Source organism: Trichechus manatus, unplaced genomic scaffold (genome assembly GCF_000243295.1).
Source record: "Trichechus manatus latirostris isolate Lorelei unplaced genomic scaffold, TriManLat1.0 scaffold00026, whole genome shotgun sequence".
NCBI classification, from domain to species: Eukaryota; Metazoa; Chordata; class Mammalia; order Sirenia; family Trichechidae; genus Trichechus; species Trichechus manatus.
In genome coordinates this window covers 6,888,503-6,909,003 of record NW_004443962.1, presented here as the reverse complement: position 1 = coordinate 6,909,003, position 20,501 = coordinate 6,888,503, and the positions used below count along the sequence as shown (strand labels likewise).

General features: G+C 38.1%; 1 protein-coding gene across 3 annotated transcripts in view; it reads right to left on the bottom strand.

Moving 5' to 3' along the window:
- SNX4 (sorting nexin 4) overlaps positions 1-20,501 on the bottom strand; it is a 68,858-nt gene that overhangs the window by 28,886 nt on the left and 19,471 nt on the right. For all 3 annotated transcript variants that reach the window (XM_004373605.3, XM_023728777.1, XM_023728776.1), the window contains 3 exons: positions 19,440-19,487; positions 11,922-11,977; positions 3,335-3,407 (listed from right to left, as the gene is read on the bottom strand). In XM_004373605.3, coding sequence (XP_004373662.1) covers positions 3,335-3,407; positions 11,922-11,977; positions 19,440-19,487 — 177 coding nt within the window. The remainder of the gene's footprint in view (positions 1-3,334; positions 3,408-11,921; positions 11,978-19,439; positions 19,488-20,501) is intronic.

The following is a 20,501-nucleotide window of genomic DNA, read 5'->3' as shown; positions in this document are numbered from 1 at the left end:
AACCGATGTCATAAAACAATACGTGTACTGACTATTTAATGAGAAACTATTTGTTCTGTAAACCTTCATCTAAAGTACAATAATATATATATATAAAAATTGTCATCATTCATTTGTTCATTCATCCATTCAATGAATATTTAGTGAGTACCTCCTGTATGTCAGATACTATCCCAAGGATTTAGGAGTGAGAAAATGAAGTCCCTCCTCTGGTACAGGAGATAGTTAACAAATGAGTACATAATAATAGTGTCAGGCAGTATTGCTATAAAGACAACAGCAATAATAGAAAATGACAAAGTGAGAACAGCTACTTTAGATAAGATGCTCAAGAAGATCTCTCTGAAGAGGCATTTGAGCCAAGAACTAAATGGGAAGAGGGAACAGGCCAAGGAAAAGATCTTGGGGGTGTAAGGAGGTGGGGAAAATGACATAGGCAAGGTAAGGAGCAAATGTAAGTTCTAGGACAGAAACAAGTTTGGCACAGTTGATGAACAGTTAGAACGATACAGACCTAAAATAGAGTGTGCAAAGAGTAAAAAGGTGAAGTTCTCATACATGCTATGACACAGATGAACCTTGAAAACATTATGCTAAGTGAAATAAGCCAGACATAAAAGGACAAATACCGTATAGTTGCACTTATATGAAATATCCAGAAGAGGCAAATCCAAAGAGACAGAAAGTCATTTAGTTTCCAGGGGTGGGTGGAGAGGGAATTGGAGAGTTATTACTTAATGGGTACAGAATTTCTGTTTGGGGTGATGAAAAATTTTTGAAAAAAAATTCTAAATGAATAAAAAGGAATTTAAAAATAGTTGTATGGGAGAATCTTTTAAAATTTTCTTTAGTGTCATAGTTAATTTTTGTTATAATCTTTAAAGATTATTAAATATTAATCACATTTTAAAATGTACTTTCAGCAGAAAACCAGATATAATCATTGTCATATCTTACATTGCGACAATCTTCTTGCTTTACAAAAACAATCACCCGTATCTTCTTTCAGATGGTCTGTTAGTACAGTCTCACAGTAACGAAACTTACTTTCCCTCCTTTAGATCTCACTTAAATTGATTCCCTAATGTTTCAAGGATTTTCTGGGTGTGTAAGAGTACACTTTATGGAGAATGAAGAACACCAAAGACACAAGGAAAATATTAGCCCAAGAGACAAAAGGGCCACATAAACCAGAGACTTCATCAGCCTGAGACCAGAAGAACTAGATGGTGCCCGGCTACCACCAACGACCACCCTGACAGGGAACACCATAGAGATAGAGAGTTCCTGATGGAGCAGGAGAAAAGCAGGGTGTAGAACTCAAATTCTAGTAAAAAGACCAGACTTAATGGTGTGACTGAGACTGGAGGAACCTCAGAAGATATGGCCCCTGGACTCTCCGACAAAGATTAGACTGGACTATAAGACATAAAATGATACTCGTGAAGAGTGTGCTTCTTAGCCCAAGTAGATACATGAGACTAGACGGGCAGCTCCTGTCTGGAGGTGAGATGAGAAGGCAGAAAGGGACAGGAGCTGGCTGAATGGACATGGGAAATCCAGGGTGGAAAGGAGCAGTGTGCTGTCACAGTACAGGGAGTGTAACTAGAGTCACAGAGCAGTGTGTGTATAAAGTTTTGTATGAGAAACTAACTTGAACTGTAAACTTTCATTTAAAGCACAATAGCTAAAAAAAAGGAAGAGTATACTTTGTCCAGCTCATCACTCTGTATCTGAGATTCCTGATGAATCTGACTCTGGCCAATTTTTCTGCTTTGTCCCTTAGTTTCTTCTGGATGTGGAAGACTGTCTGAGATCCTGTCAGTACCTCTGGTTAGTACTGTGACTGCTTAATATTTTACTTCTGCCTACCTTGACTCCCTGAACTGTTATCCTTCCTCCTAAATGAAACTTTCTACCATGTCCTCCTTCCCTCTGGCTGAAGGACTTCTAAAGAAGTCCACAACTGTCAAAATCAGCCAGACCCCTAAGTTAAGTGGAGTCTCCAAGTCTTCTGGCACAGAGGACAAAGCAGTCTGGATTCTTCTTCTAGTCTTCTGGCATGTCTCCATCGCCTGCTTCTACTTCCACAAGAACTGTTGCCTGATTTTTGGTAACTTTAAGGCAACCAGAGGCCTATATGTATCTTACAACATAAGGAGTCCAGTGAGCCTCTGAATGGTCTAACACGAGACTGAGCCAATATGGAGGTCTTCAGAAGGATATTTCCCTCTTACTCTACTTTTTTATATGCTGTATTATGGAAATCTTCAAACACACAGAAAGTAGGGAAGAGTAGCGTATATCTTCATTTCTCAACCCAGCTTCAACAATTATCAAAATGTGGCCAATTTTGTTTCATATAAAACTGCCCCTACTGCTCATTAGTGGACTATTTTTAAGCAATTCCACATAACATGTTTTACTTCAGAAGGACTGCAATCAGTATGAGATATGATCCTAAACCTGCTTCCCTGTCTCCTTAAAAGCCTTCAGCATAGTCTTCCTCTGGGCTACTCAAGGGCCAGAGTGAATGGCACACATTTCCAGGTACATTAATTTACCCAGAGAGGAGCCCTAGTGGCACAGTGGTTAAAGCGCTCGGCTACTAACCAAAAGGTCGGGGGTTAGAACCCACCAGCCACTCCACGGGAGAAGGACATGACAGTCTGCTTCCATAAGGATTTACAGCCTTGGAAACCCTACAGGGCAGTTCTACTCTGTCCTTAAGTTCAGTACGAGTAGGAAAAGACTCGACAGCAATGGGTTTAATTTACCCAGAAGCATTTTTCTCCATGTCTATCACAGCCAAACTATATGGCAAAGTACAATCATTATTCCTCAATTCCTAGTTCCTTCTGTCATGGCAGATCATTACCCCTAATAAGTTTACTTCATAGAATTTAACAGCACAGACACAGGATGGCCTAAAATGCACAAACTATTTCACAGAACTTAAAAAAAAAAATCGTGAAAGAGTAAGAGTATTTACTATAGGTAGATCTAAACCCTACCCTTATTTAATTACCTCCTAATGCTGAAACAGCGGACCTTTTATTTACTCTCTTGAAACGGCAAGCCTTTTGACAAGATGTCAAAACAAATATACTACTACAAACCACGGAGAAAACAATAGGTTAACATTCTTCAAGTGGTTTTATGCCAGAAAACATTTTACATTTTTCATAAAATGGAGTTGGGATGGTGAACACTTCAAATTTGAATGTAAAAATCAGTTCTTCGACATAAATACAACTTATTACCTAAAAACGTAAAGGTTAAATGAGAAGTATTTCCTTATAAATGTGTCAGAAAGCTCTTGGGGACCACTTACAGCTCTGACTCGCAGAAGGTGTGAGATGACGGACTGCAGTTCATCACTGTAGTGTTTTAGTTCAGTAAATCTCCTGAAACAGGAAATTAAAAAAAAAAACATCATTTTTCTCATGAAAACAGGCAGTCAAAAACTGAAAGACAAAACAGTAGTTCCTGAAAATAATAAACTGACTCTATTTAATCATATGCTGGCCTTGAACTTTTATACCTCGATATGAATTCAAAAAATTCTAAGTAAGACAGCCATACTTTCTTGTGATATTCTGAAGCCATGAAAAGATGTTCTACTACTTAATTTATTGTGGGGCTGAGATAGAGATAAAATTCGTTGGTACGAAAAATACTTTGAAAAAATACATGGTGCTAAAAGAATCTTATGGTCTAACCATAAACACATGGCCTCTAACCTTGATCTTAGCGGTCTCTGGTCATCTGTCCCCTAATCTGACTGCCATCTCCATAAACACCTCACATATGCCACTCTCCAAACAACCGAGCTGCCTTCTTCAGACAAAACAGAAGCCATCAGATAGAAACCACCACCATTTCCACCTCCTGCCACTAAACTGACCTGCTTCCCCACATCTACATTTATCATTTCTTCCTTCCCTCTAGCATCCTTCTTCCCATATTCCAATTTTCAAACTTCTCTCTGTAAACCACCCTCATCAGCATATCAATTAAGTCAGGTCTCTCCTGGATGAAGTCACGCATGCACACACGCACGCACACATGCACCCACACACTCCCTTGACAACACACTCACCAACTGTTATCACCCTCTCCATATCCACCCTTTCACAGCTACCCTCTCACAAGGTACTATACCTCTCTAGCAACAACCACTTCCCTTCCCGTTCACTGCTCAGCGCACTACCATCTACCTTCTGCCTCCAGTACTATAAAAAACCAGGTGCTGTCGAGTCAACTCCGATTCATGGCAACCTCACGTGTGTCTGAGTAGAACTGTACTACAGAGAGTTTTCAATGGCTGATTTTTCAGATCACCAGGTCTTTCTTCTGAGGCTCCTCTGGGTGGATTCAAACCTCCAACCTTCCGGTTAGTAGCCAAGCACGTTAACCATTTGCATCACCCACGGACTCCAGGCTATAAAACAAAGGAAAAACCAAACCCACTGCCTTCAAGTTGATTCCGACTCACAGTGACCCTACAGGACGGAGCAGAACTGTCCCATAGTGTTCCCAAGGAGTGGCTGGTGGATTTAAACTGCTGACCTTTTTGGTTAATAGCCAAGCTCTTACTCCAGGCTATACCAAAAAAACCAAACCCGCTGCCATCGAGTCGATTCCAACGCATAGCAACCCTATAGGACAGGGTAGAACTGCCCCCTAGAGTTTCCAAGGAATGTCTGGTGGATTTGAACTGCCAACCTTTTGGTTAGCAGCCATCGTTCCTAACCACTACGCCACCAGAGTTTGCACTTCAGGCTACACTGGAGCAATACTCCTGCAAAGTCACCAACTATTTTCACGCTGCCAAAATCAATGATACATTTCAGTCCTCATCTTATTTGATTCTCCCAGCAATGTTAACAGCTGACCTCACCCTCCTTCTCAAATATTTCTGTTCTTTCAAAGATATATATTACCTTAGATAACTGTGAACTGTTTTCCTTTTACTCTCTGGTCACTTACTTCCATCACACACGCTCTTATCTCTAACTTCAGTTTGCACCAAAGAACTCCCAAGGAATTTGTTAAAAAATGCAGATTCCTGAATCTCACCCATGGTACACAGAGGCCTTGGTGGGACCCAGAAACCTGAAGTTATAACAAGCTCACCCACAGGATGCTGATAATCCTTTAGAAAAGGGCATTCTTCAGGGCTCAGTCCTGGGTCGTCGGCCATCATTCATTCAATGTACACACTCTATGTGGTTTGTCACTCACAAAGCTTCACAACTACGATCCACATGCTGCTGAATACCAAATATCTACCCCCAGCCCCAGTTTCTCTCCTAAGCTCCAATCTATGAAGCCAACCGACTAGCAAACATTTGTGTTTGCTTACATAGCAAAAAGCTCAACTTACCTTTCCCTACAACCCCAAATCTCTCTCTCCTGTGTTCCCTAGTACTCTAAAGAACGAAACCTGGGTACCATCTCTATTTCCTTCCCTTTCTCTTCACTCCATATAGTCTACTAATCACCTGTTCTGCCAATCCTACCTCCTAAATATTGCCCAAACCCGTCCACTTTTCTCTAGCCTCTCTGCCAATACCCTAGATTCAGATTAGCATCATCATTTCTCACCTGGAATTACTGTAAAAGCCTCCTAACCGGTCTCCTAGTCCATTCCCCACACCACTCTCATTTACTGTCCACCCTGCTAGGATGATCTTACCTAAGTCCAAACCCAATTATGTCACCCCCCTGCTCTGAAGCAGGTTTCTCACTGCTGCAAAGGCTATTCACTGATCATTAGATAAAGTCTGAACTCCTCAATGTGGATTATAAAACTCTCCACAATTTCATCCCTGCGTATATCCCTTCAGCCTCATTTCTGTATTCTACTTTTCTCTCCTACTTACCCAAAAACTCTGGTGCACCCATACTGAACTACCAACACCTTCGTAAAGGGCCATGCTCTCACTCGGCTTCCAGGCCTTTACATAGGTCTTTTATTTTTTCCCTTTTTCCTTAACCACACCCCCACCCCTTACCTCTTCATCTAGCTAACCCATTCTCCTTTGGGTTTCAGCTTAGATACCACCTCCTAACATACTATGCCATCCCCTATAGTACTCCCCCCAACCAACACACACACAGGAGAGAGAAAGTACGTCCCCTAAGAGCTTCCGGAGTGCCCTATGGTTTTCCTATTGTTGGACCCGCCCCAGTGTATTGTGATTCATGTTTACTTGTCTGTCTCTTTCCATCTCCCACCCAGACTGTAGACTTTATGGCCAAAGGACCTTCTACCTTCTTCACCCAGTGCCTGAAATAAAACAGGGAGTCAATATAGTATCTATTTAATAATAAATGAATTATTCCACATATAAGGAGGGGAATGTATAACTATTTTAAGTTGTTATTTATTTGAGAATATATCCATTTTCCCCCAAATGCAGAAGGGTCATAAGGGAAAACTAATGTGAGAAATTAAGAGTTACCCTTGGGCAAAGACAGCGCTGCTGTATTTTTTTTATCACCATCCAAAGACCTCATGTATGCACCATCTATGATTCACCCAATTTCCCAGCTGCCTGTTGAGAGGTATACATAAGAAGAGTCAGCTGGCTAGGCTGAGGGCATCAAATCATTGGAAAAAATACTTAACCTCTATCACTCTTATTCCTCGCAAGGCAAGAAAAAAACCTCAAGGACGGAAGGGCTGGCAAGATTGGCTAGCCATTAAGTGGAGTACAAACGCATGCCTGATCTCCCCTGTGACATCCTAGATGGGAAGGTAGAATATGTTCTATTTAATTTTGCTTGCATTTGTAGTATAAAATTCCGAAGGGATATAAACCTAAAAATGAATGAAGTGTCAACCTTTGAGAAGGGGGAATAGGAATAGACAGATGGGTATGGGAGTGAGACTTCTCACTGTATACTTTTCCATCTCTATCTGTCTACATATACATTTGGTTAGCCATGAGAATGTATTACCTAGCGAAAAAAATTTTAAAACATTTACATAAAACTGAATTTAAAAAGGAATGTATTATCTTAGATAAGTGTGAACTGCTTTATGTAGAGCCAATTAGATTTTAACTGGTATAATTTTCCTTTGAGAAGTTGAGGCATGAATTTGAACATTAAGAGGCAGGCAAATAGTTCACTAAACCCTGTCTTTCATGAGATCTTGTGCTGGGACCCCTCCAAGAGCCAGAAATTCTACAAGCTTTGGTGTTCTGTAGCTTCTCCAGACTAGATCAGATCCCCTAAGGACCTTCCGAATCTAGCTTCCCAACTCTAGACCTGGCATGACTATAAAATTATTAGTTGTCACATTTGGTTATGAAAAAATTTCTAAGAATATAAACAGTAAGACATGGAACACTTAAATTAGATAAACCTGAGGTTTCTAGAATTGATAGATAAAAGGTCCCAACAATTTTGGCCACAGAATGAATAAGGCACGCATGGTTTCCCTATCTGATTAAAAGAGTGGCAGAATCTCTTTAAAGGGCCAGGGGATAGCCTCCCAGGCGATCACTTCATCAGGAAGTAAGGCTAAAAAGACTCTACACAACACCTAGCTGTCAGAGACACCTTTAGAAAAATCATAGTTATTGGAAAATCTAAAAGCCTAAAGGTAAAAGACTGACAAGTCAATCAAGTTCAACTGAAAGATCAAATTTTCTGAAAACAAGAGTCTAAGTTCTTGCCAAGTCAAAATCTAGCAATGTCTGCATATTAAAAAGACAAATCCTATCCTAAATGATTAGGTGTTCTTAAAACCAAACCCACTGCCGTCAAGCCTATTCCGACTCATAGCGACCCTACAGGACAGAGTAAAACTGCCCCATAGGGTTTCGGCCCCATAATCTTTATGGAATCAGGTTGCCACATCTTTCTCCCGTGCTGCTGCTGGTGGGTTTGAACAGTCAACTTTCAGCTAGCAGCCAAGAGTTTTAACCACTGTGCCACCAAGGCTCCTAGGTGTCCTTAAAGAGAGATAGAAGACTAAAAATCATATATAATAAAGCCAGAATGCTGTTAGTTTCACTTGAAAGGAGGGAGTTAAAGACAGTCCTGACTAGGTAAATAGTGCTACAAAACTTCCCTTCTTAAATACTAAATATCTAAAATCCTTATCTGTGGGGCAAAATCAACACGGCCTCAACCAACCTTGTCTTCTATCTCCTCAAAACACTCCTGTTACCATTACCGGACCCTTATGCTGTCCTTTAATCTCCATATTCTACATTTATTTACTTGGCAGTCATCTCCCCCCTGGACAGGTGCCTCTCCTAATCAAATCTCATCAACTACCCAAGACCCATCTTGAAAAATAACCTCCATCAAGCCTTTTTTTGAACACATTTCTCCCATCTCAAAGATCCAAGACACAAATATAGTTTGGGATCTAACTGTCCGCTATGTCATATGGCTTTCATATTTTCATATGGCCTTAGTTTTCTCTACCCACAGATTCAAGTCATATAGAATTTCTGATACGTCTTTATAACGTGTACAACCATTACCTAGGATAAAGCCCTGAAAGAAAAGGAACTCAATGAATTCTAGTAGTCTGAGTGACTTAGAAATAATAAATACATCAGTCCACTCCTCACCCTCCTTTTCTTCCCTCCAGTTCTTAGATGCCTTGAGCTCTTTGAAGAAAACCTACTGTATAAACCTCTTCTCCTTATCAGTACTTCTTGCTCCAAACTCAGCATGGGAAAGCGATGTAACTCAATAGTTGGGAAACTCAAGGAATAACCTGAGCAAATCATAATCTTAATTACCTGACTGTGCAGCCTGGCTTTCTTTAAAAGAAAAAAACCATGATTTTATACACAATTTAACTAAGTTAAACAGATTTTTTTTTTTTTTTTTTTTAAAAAAAAAAAAAAAAAAAGGCAACTGAAGCCACAGTAGATAAAACTTCTGGGCATAGTAGTCCAGGACATGAGTGGTTATTCTTTCTTATTTCTACTAGAAATAGTAGATTTTTTAAAATCAGATTTTCACATTTTGCCTTATTTGATTCAGATTTTTTTAAAAGAAATAAAACGTTAAAGTTTAATCCCCTCCTTTTTTTAATTAATCACAATTTCATTTACTAGTTTTCTTTTCCCTGGGGTCTCCAAACTCTATTCCTACCATAATTAATTGAGAAAGTAGAGCTATGGGGATAAAGCTACCTGAAGTTAGAAACAGTAGATTTAAAAATAACTATGTAAATACTTATATAATCTGTTCAGTTTACCACTTAAATTTTGTCTTAGTGAGTTTAACTTATTTGCAATAATATGAGGAGTTCAACGAATGGAGATAATCCTTGGGTACATCTCTTTTAAGAAAAGTATATAATCAGTGCTATGCAAAAAGCACTTAGAGTACCTAAGGCTATGTAAACCAAAGCGTCATGGTTTGAATTTGAATTATGTCCCCCCAAAAATGTGTGTATCAATTTGGCTGGGCCATGATTCTCAGAATCGTGTGGTTGGCCTCCACTTTGTGATTGTAATTTTATGTTAAAGAGGATTAGGGTGGGATTGTAACACCACCTTTACCCAGGTCACAACCCTGATCCAATGTAAAGGGAGTTTCCCTGGGGTGAGGCCTGCACCACCTTTTCTCTCTCAAGAGATAAAAGGAAAGGGAAGCAAGGAGAAAGTTGGGGACCTCATACCATCAAGAAAGCAGTGCTGGGAGCAGAGCGCGTCCTTTGGACCGGGATCCCTACGCAGAGACGCTCCTAGTCCCGGGGAACACTGATGAGAAGGCCAACAGAGAGAGAAAGCCTTCCCCTGGAGCTGACGCCCTGAATTTGGACTTTCAACCTACCTTACTGTGAAGAAATAAATTTCTCTTTGTTAAAGACATCCACTTGTGGTATTTCTGTTATAGCAGCACTAGATGACTAAGACACAAAGCCTTGGTGGTACAGTGGTTAAAGTGCTCAGCTGCTAAACGAAAGGCTGGTGGTTCAAACCCATCAGCTGCTCCGCAGGAGAAAGATGTTGCAGTCTGCTTCCGTAAAGATTACAGCCTTGAAAACCCTATAGGGCAGTTCTATTCTGTCCTATAGGGTCACTATGAGTCAGAATCAACTTGACAGCAAGGGGTTTGGTTTTTTGGAGGCCATGTAAAAGTAGAAGACTCAAGGTTCTCCTCCTCCTTGCCCTTAACAGTCTAGCCTGGGAAAAGATAAACATGTATGAAACAAGTATTCAAAGAATCATTTTGGTATATCCTTCTGGAATATAGCACTACAATCTTTCTGGTTTACTATTTTAGCAATGTAAAACTATTTTAATAATGGTATGTATAATGATTAATCCACTGAACCAGCTAGGCATAGATACTGTATATTAAGAATCTGTTATAACAATGACTGATGTAGACAATGCTCTTATCTAGAATTCAAGACAAACAAGTTCCATGACTAATTATACACTTTCACAAGAATATAGTGGCAAAAAACTGTCTTGGTTATATTATTGGTCATATCACATTTAAAATTCCATATACAATATGAATATTAAATAAAATCTAGCAATTTAGAAAATCCAGTTTGGTCAGAAAAGATAGAAAAACAATCAATTGCCAAAATATTAATGAGGGTTCTGATATCCTCATCTACGTCCTCCTTTAATAAATGTGTATCCACCAATTTCATAAACTCAGCTTATTAGGTTTCCCAAAGCTTTTTTCTTGAGAGTGACATAATTTTAGATCTTAATCTAGAGTTGTTGTTGCGTGCCATCAAGTCAGTTCCGACAACAGTGACCCAACGTGACAGAGCAAAACTGCCCCATACGGTTTTCTGGGCCGTACCCTGTACAGGAGCAGATCGCCATGTCTCGTTTCCTGTGGAACAGCTGTGGGTTCGCACCGCTGACCTTTTGGTTAGTAGCTGAGTACTTAACCATTGTGTCACCAGGGCTCCTTTAATTGGAGAACACGTCCTGTATGATACCATGCATGTCACTATACCACAAGAACCTCAGTGGTTACCATCATAATTTCCTAAATACCAAAACTATTATTCACTTATATTTTATATTCACCATTTATATTAAAAATCAGAGGGCATTATTATTAACGTGTTACACTTTACAAAGTCGGGCATGATAGGTCATCAGATCATGCAAACCTGGTCTTTACTATTAATTATACTATGTAGAAATTAATGCTAACGGACTAACTAGAGAAATTCTAACAGACCTCATAACCTTATTCCCCAAAAATGGGAAAGCCTTATCTGCCTAAGTACATTTCTAACTGAAAAACTCTCTTACCTGAACTCTTTCAGTGCCAGGTAAAGGTCCATATAATGAAAAGTGTGAAAGAAGAAACCCAAAATCTTAAGAAATACCTAGGTTCCATCCTCAGGAAAGTCATTCCTAAATATACCGGCTTTCTTTAATACAGAAACACCAAACTGACATTAATGAAGTCAAGTATTTTTCACATAAATATATCTCCATGAAAACACTACATGAATTTATTATGCTCATATGCATTTATCTATCAAGTCTTCTTGGTATATAAGGTAGACAGTTTATTATTAAACGTATATATAACATATAATTGTCTTATCTTGAGTTTTACACTTATTTGACAAGGTCATGTAAAAAAACTATTTTATATGAAATTAAAATTACTTTCTCATTTTCTGATACCTCAGCAACATTTAATAATTCCTTCTACAAAAAAGCAGCATTTAATTTTCTAAAACTTCAATCAGTTACTTACAGTAACCTTAACCCCAATCAAGCTACCCAAATTTCAAAATCAGTTTTAGACTTTAAAAGGATTTTACTGTGAATCACTATTTAAAATATTTAGCAAATAAAGTGCATACATTCAGAAATGAAAAATTAAATAGATTGATAGGCATCATTCAAAACAACACTGTAACTGTTATTAAAACAAAACCTTACTTGTCTGGGTTTTTCACTCTGAATGTTGCATTAAGCGCTTTTAACCTGGAGTCTGCCTGGAAAAAATAATTTGTTAACTTAATACAATTACATTTCAGGGTATCAAATTCAAACAGTTTTACTTTCCCTTTAGAATTAAGATGCTCAAGAACAATTTTCTTCATATTATTTTGTCACATACATTAAACATACCTAAACAAAAGCAGCTTAGTAGTTTATTTTTTAAAACACTACCAAAACACGTTATAAATTAAACTGAATACATGATATTCGATGATACCAAAGTAAAACAACTGTCAATACCAATCCACTAAGGGGAACAAAGCTCGGCATTATTGTAATTCAGAATAGGTTATGTGAAAAAAGTAGTTTACCTTTTCTCTAAGCCACAGAAAAGCAAAGAATTGTATATACAAACTAAATAAAATGACTACTTTGTAGCCTATGTATTACTGAAGGTAGTTCTCAAATGGAATCCAAACCAAACGTACAACAGTTTTCCTCACTTTCATGATCAGTATTTTAGGGGAAAAAAAGAAACACACACGTATGTGTGAACGCCCGTCCTAAAGTATTACTAATAACATTGTGCACTAAAGTAAAACAGACTGCCGCTGCTTGTTGCTGTTAGTTGCCAGCGAGTCCATTCTGACTCATGGTGACCCCAAGCTACTTCGTACCCGGCAGAAAGTGCTACAAGAAAATAAACCTTATTGATTATCTTTACTTATTTCTAGATAATTGCTCTCAAAGAAGGGACAGAGAGCACCAAAAGAGGGACAGTAAATAATTATTTCACTGAATTAAACTTATATTTAACATATCCAAATCCTATTCTAAGTTCTCATAAAAAAACAAATGACTTTTCTGACCAAGGCACAGGAATTAGCGGGCTCTTAAAAGTTAGCTCAATTGGGAATCAATTTCAAATTGTGGTTTGGTCTCAAAAATCCCAATCAGTTAGATAATTTTACATTATTCCAACTTTGAACCCACAATTACAAATACTCTCACTTAATAAAACAAAGAAAGAAAATTAAAAAAATTTAAAAAATTACCAGGACTCCCCAGATTACTTGGCAAAAAAAAAAATAAACGCAACAAATATGCTACTCCACAAACTCAGCCTCCTACAACTCCAGTCCAAAAGAGATTCAAAGAGTAATCACTGCTTCATTTATCAGTGATTACAGGGGCTTCTCTTATTTCAGAAACCAGTGTCTCACCAATTCTTGGCTTTTCCTACATCTCAAAGGCTAAAAAACCTAATACATGTGAAAGTCCTTATGAATAAAAGCACTTAATGAATTTAAGGCATATACTACTCCTTTATGTTCTTTAAGTACACTAAAATCACTAAACACCAAGGATCTCATAAATGTTAATGACGTTATAGCCACCTGCAAGTTACATAAAAATCATTAACTAAAGAACAAAAAATTTCATTTGTATCTTTTCTTAAACCTCACAATTTTTAATACACCAATTTACTTTTTACTTTTAATGTCACCAATTTGCCAATTCAGAAGTCACATAAAGTATAAAATGTCACCATCCAAACTTTTGTTTACCAAACATTCTGTCATGTCAGGGCCACCATCATGCCCAACTCAATCTGCTCATCATTTCACAAGATCCCATAAAAAGGGAAGTTGCCTAAAATGTCACCAAACCAGAAACTTCCCAAAGCTGGAAAAATAATCTGGATCAGTCTAAATCTGACAGATCACTACCAAACTTTCCAGATTCCCCACTAAAAATCCAAAGAGGCCCCTAATCCATCACTGTTTCATACTACCCTATTTTATTTCCTTTACAACAGCACTATCTGAAATCATCTTATTTGTCTACTTGTTTCTTGGCTGTTTCTTTCCACTAGAATATAAGTGCCATAAAAAAGCACAATGTGAACGGTCCCCTCTTGGAGTTACACAAGGGTTGATGTGGCAATACTTTTTAATCTGCTTTGTTCATTGCTGTTATCCCCAATGCCTCCCAATGCCTGGCACAAGGTAAACATGCAATAAGTATTGGTTGAATGAATAAATTAACTCCAACCAGTCTATAACCACAACTATTCTATAAACCCAACCTACTACCTCTCCCAGTGTTCTCCTTTATTCCTCACCTCTGCCTCCCTTTGCAATTATTCTCCTTGTCCTGCACCTCTGGTCTTCCCTTTGTTTTTTTCATTTTCTGATTCTTATCATTCTCCAAACCTATTTGTTTCCCTTCCCTAGGAAGCCACTACCCAGCAGGGGCGTCTCTCTAACATTCCTCTTCCTTGACCTGCTATGTTCACTCTACTGCAGGTTCCTTATTATTCAGGCCTCAGCTCACATGCTAACTCCACAAAGTCAGGTGACCATGTGGCCAGTTGGCCCAGGACAGTTGTCCCACTCTAACTATTAATAATGTCCCTTTTTACTCTCAAGAGTATGTATTCCCCTTTGGAACACAACAGAGAGTCCCTGATGGAGGGGAGGAAGGGTGGGATGCAGAACTCAAATTCTAGTAAAAAAGATCAGACTTAATGGTCTGACTGAGACTGGAAGAACCCCAGAAAGCTTGGCCCCCGGACTCTCTGTCAACCCAGAACTAAAACAATTCCCCAGGCCAACTCTTCAGACAAAGACTGGACTGGACTGTGGGACATAAAATGATACTCGTGAAGAGTGTGCTTCTTAGCTCAAGTAGATACATGAGACTAAATGGGCAGCTTCTGTCCGGAGATGAGATGAGAAGGCAGAGAGGGTCAGGAGCTGGCTGAATGGACATGGGAAATCAGGGGTGGAAAGGAGGAGTGTGCTGTCACAGTATAGGGAGAGCAATTACATCACATAACAGTGAATGTGTAAAATTTCTGTATGAGAGACTGACTTGAATCGTGAACTTTCACTTAAACTACGACAATAAAAAATTTAAAAAAAAAAAAGAGTATTCCCCTTTGGACAATCAAGTTTATGGTCACTCTTTCACAAAGTAACCCCTGAAAAATAATCCTTGCCAGCACATTCTTTAACAGTGACCTGCGTTATTTCCTCTATACCACTTATCAATATCTTAAAGTTTCTCATTTTTTAACTTAAATGTTACTTTATTGTCTCCAACCACTAAAATATAAGCTCCATAAGAACAGACATTGTTTCTAGCTCATTCCCCACTGTATTCACAACACCTAGAAGAATACACACTCTGTAGGCACACAGCATTTGGAATCTGCAACTCTTGGAGTTCCTGTGCAACACACAGATTAACAGAGATCCGAAGGGCCCAGACCCTGCCTCTGCCAGTCCTCCCTCTAAGCAAAAGACAGGGTTCCAGATTCTTCTGACTCAGCCTAAATTCATTTAAGATTTGGGCATGTGAAATGATGCTTACTTTCTGACTGAGCTAACTATTAAAACAGTATTACTTTATACTAAAGCAACTAGGTTATATGTTCATTCCAGACCAAATAATTGAATCAAGATGATTCAATTCATGGTGACCCCATGTCTGTCACAGTAAAACTGTGCTCCACAGGGTTTTCAATGGCTGATTTTTCAGAAGTAGGCCACTAGGCCTTTCTTCTGAGGCACCTCTGGGTGGACTCAAACCTCCAACCTCTCAGTTAGCAGCCAAGTGTGTTAAATGTTTGCACAGCCCAGGGACTCCATGTAATTACCTTGCTGAGTATAATAAGTACTGTATTTTTACATAATAACAAGCACCTTCATGTTTGTTTGCTGGCCTTGCCCTAGCACAAGGCACCCTCACAAGCACCGCTATGCCAATCCTCTTCCACCATTACCATTACCTATTGCCGTCGAGTCGATTCCAACTCATAGCAACCCTACAGGACAGAGTAGAACTGCCCCATAGGGTTTCCAAGGAGCGACTGGTGGATTTGAACTGCCGACCTTTTGGTTAGCAGCCGTAGGTCTTAACCACTGTGGCACCAGCACTCCAATCCTCTTCCACATGCTGCTGTAAAAAAAAATTAGCATAGTGCGCTTGTGAAAATACCTTATGGGGGAAGGTGCGGCTGGTAAACAAATGCAGAAGGCATGTGTTATTTGTGTAAAAATACGGTACTCTAGTGAGTATTAACCTAGTGAGCCAAAGCTATAGATTAAATTAAACGTGTTTGGAAAAAAAAGGAAATTTAAAGTAAGCTGACAACATTTCAAATTTTGAGGATGACAGATCCAAGAGCCAAAGTCAAGTATTCTTATAAAATATAAACATTTGGTCTGATTCAGAAAGATCTCATTTTCACAGAAATAGAGCTTAAAATAAAACTTCCCTTACCAAGCATTTTTACATATATTAATTACATAAGCAAAAAGGGAGGTAATATGGAATGGTAACTAAGAAGGGCCTTAAGTTACTTATACACATGAATTCAGCCTCTATCACTTACAGCTAAGCGACCTTGGATAAGTCACTTTCTAGAGTTCTTCATCTGCAAAATGGGAATAATACTGACTAACTGCGAAGGTACTGAGGTTTGACTAAGCAGTAAGGTTCTACTAAGCATTAAACGAGATAATATACATAAAAAATACTGTACAATTATACTACACTGCTTAGCACATGGTAAGCATCTAATACTGATGATGATGATCATCTTCAGAAAAGAAACTTACCTATCAGATTCCCCACTAAAAAAATTTTTATACCATTTTTGACAATCTTTCTAAAATCCTCTTCCTAAAAATATTCTTCTGTATCACCTTAGAGCAACATTTGTAAAATTTTAGGCTAAGTGGAATCAGTATGTCTGGGATGTTGCTGTTAAGTGCCATCGAGTTGGCCCTGACTCCTAGCAACCTTATGGAATAAGAATTTCTAAAATAATTGTGACAACTGAGATGCACAGTCTGCTGATCACACTTTACGAAACACTGAATTAAAGAGTATACAGCAAGCATAATCAACCTTTTTCTTGAGGTAACCACATAAACAACTAATAGTGAACCCATCTGTCATGCAGTAAAGCCTTAGGGGCTGCACAGGTATGTGGGGGCCTCAGCCCCATGCCAAATGCCCCACACTGCAGTGTCTTGACTCTCAGATCATTGCTGTCTCCTTTTCTGCCTCCAGGCTCAGCTGTCAATTTTCATTACTGTCACAGTGTGCTGTCTCCAGTGGTACTCACTTTTAGACCTTTGTAACTTTCTGCTTCTAATATGGTATAACCTAGAAACTAGACAGTGACGTTTGTTTCGATGATGACTGTAACAAAATTACGTGGATCCTATCTGCAGGAACAAAGTACTTCTACGAGCATAGCAGTAAGCCTTGTTACATCCATTTGAACATTTCAGAAGTCAGTTTTGCTTACACCACAACTTTCAGCTATGATCAGGTTAGTTTTGACTGCCAAATATATGACCTGCAAATAAGTTAACTATGACTATATATACATATACACATACACACACATATATGTATGTATATATGTATATGAGGACACCTCACATGCACATAGATATATGTATGTATATATGTATATAGGTATATGTGTGAGGTTGTCCCAAAAAGCCTCATTTCCTTGATGGAAGCAAGGACTTAAACCAAGTTGCAGCCACAGCAAAATAAGGAATACAGTAAGACATGTAGGTTTCCCCACACATTTTATTTCTGGTCTACTTCATTAAAAGTCTGTCTTTTAAAATTATTGATGGTGAATATTAAGTATACACTTACATAATATTACCTCCACCCAGGAATCAAACACTTAAATATAAACACTTAAATATTAAGCACCTACATACAAGAACCAAAGCACTCTGTAAACAGTATACTCTATACGGATGGAGAAACCTGAGGTTTTCTCAAGGTCACAATACTTAGAATCAAAATTAGATCAAGGACAAACAACTGATAACTAGTATCTAAACTACTGACTATATCAATGACAAAAATTTACTTATGTTTTCTACTATATAAAGAAATTACAAACAAACTGCATTTTAGTTTTATAGTTATTATTAGCTTATAACATATCTTGGCCTATTTCTCAGAAAACCTTATCAAAACAATGTAAATAATTTTTTAGTTATTTTCAAATTCATTTCTAAACTAAAATTCCAGCATTCCCTCTGAGCACCATAAAGTGATGGAGTACAATCAAGAAAACTCTATTTTTTTTTTATGTATATCTGCAAAAAAAAATTTATAAATTAGAATGAGTTTAAGACAGAATTAGATACTTGATTTTCTTTGCAGAATAAAAAAATTCTTTCCAGTTTATCTTATGCTAAATTTCAAATACCTATATACCAATGTATAAATCTCTAGGAGGTGTTTTTTAAATTATGAGAAACACATTTGAGTTCTTGTTGGCTGCATCTACTGAACTTTTGGTACTGTGTGTTCTTGTGAATAGTTTATCAACTTCTATCATATATTATATCAGTATATACTTTTCTACTTACCTACTCAGTTTAAACAAAACATGGGAATCTTTTATTCTATCTAACTCTATCTCAGGAAGTTAAGACGTTCCTGTGACATCAACTACTAAAGAGATGAAAACTTCCAAAAATTTGAAACCAGGACAGAGAAAAAACTTTAAAAAATTTGCAATAACCTGTGTTACATCACTTTCAGGGAAGAAATGGAGGGCAGAGTGGCATTAAGATGGCTGTCTGACCACCACTACCATCCTCAGTTTAAAATAATAATCCAATCCATCTTCTCTAGACTATGTGTTAGCTATCCTCTTTTCCCAATCTCATGCTCAGACATTAATTTTAATGACTAAAATTTAAAAGCTAGACAAAGTAAGACTGTATCGCTGTTGTTGTTCTGTGCCATTGAGTCAATTCAGACTGATAGCAACCCCATGTGACAGAGCAGAACTGCCCCATAGGGTTTCCTAGGCTATAATCTTTACAGGAGCAGATCACCAGGTCTTTTCTCCCAACGAACAGTTGGGTAGATTCAAGCCGCCAACCTTTCAGCTAGCAGACAAGCGCTTGAACCACTCTGCCACCAGGGCTCCCTGACTGTATCATTAACAGACACTAATTCAAAATGACTTTCACGCCATTCAAAACTGGTCAACATGTCCCAGTAGACAGAATATGCATGACTGAGGAGCCATCTTTTAGTCTACTAAGGTTGGAAAACCCGAGCTGAATTCTTGATAAGTGTCTTTCATATCTGATAAAGAATGAACAATTGTCGGGGACAGCTAAACGAGTGGCAATGCTGAGGACAAAGGGAAGGAAATACAAAGATGCAAAGTATGAGTACACTGTAGGAAAAATCTACAGCATGCATCTAAATTACTGCTTCAAACGTTCTTTCCCAATAGAATTAAATCCATACATTTGCCCATCAGAGTCTCACTAGTAACTAAAACTACACAAACCGAAAGTGAACTGCAGTGTTTCTTCAAAAACTTTGGCAATATTAGATGCAAGGACTATTTCCAACATTCCCTCATTCAATAGATACCAAGCATGGCACTGTGCTGGAAACTGTAAAGGAACATGACAAATTATTTCATACAAACAATCTTACCTTTAGCTGAAACCCAGTTTCATTCACAGTCTCCTTCCAGTTACTTTCCTAAAAGTTAAAGTTAATTTTAGAAATCATTACTGCAAAACAAAACAACTCATAAGGAATATTACAAATTGAGTAAATACCTATAATGCTGTTCTTATTTCAGGGGAGATGGGAGAAAGATTAAAAAGAATTCATTTCCTCCATGAACAACTGTCTCCTTTGCCATGAGACCAGAAGAACTGGATGGTGCCTGGCTACCATTACTGAACATTTTGATCAAAGATTCCATAGAAGAATCCTGATCAAAAGGGGGAAAATGCTGAATAGAATTTAAAATTCTCATGGACTCTAGACTTTCTGGAGCCACGGAGAATGGGTGAACCCCTGAAACTATTGCCCTGAGATAATCTTTAAATCTTAAACCAAAAACATCCCCTGAAGTCACCTTAAAACCGAACAACAGTTTAGCTCAACTAGTAAAACAGTCTGCCTTGAGCATTACGTTCTTTTAAGAACTATCTAAATGAGATCAAATGGACAACAAAAACTCGAAAGATTAGACGGGAACCTCAGGGGGCAGTGAGTTGGAACAACTCAGAAAAGGAGTGTGAGAATGGCTGCATAACTCAAAGGACTTAATCGGTGCCACTAAATAGTACATGTAGAAACTGTTGAATTGATGTATACTCTGCTGTGTATATCCTCAACAAAATAAATACAATTTAGAAAAGAAAAAAAAGAATTCATCTCACTTCAAAATTAAACATACAACCCAAATTCCAAAAGATTACCAAAACGTGAACCCAAGCTTTTATAGATCTGGGCTTCAAAGAACTAAAGCCTAACTTTGATATCATTCAAGTGATACCAGAAAGTAACTTCTTTAGTATCTTTTAAAAAAAAAATAATGTAGTTCACTAATTTTGAAAATTAAAACAAAAGTAATGCAATAACAATGATACTTAAAAAAGGTCCTTAACAGCCCCGTAAAACCAAATGAGACTAACGAGGTACAGGAGTCCAGTGACAAGGCCCAGAAGGCAGAAGGGGAGTAGGAAGCTGATGATAGGGAAC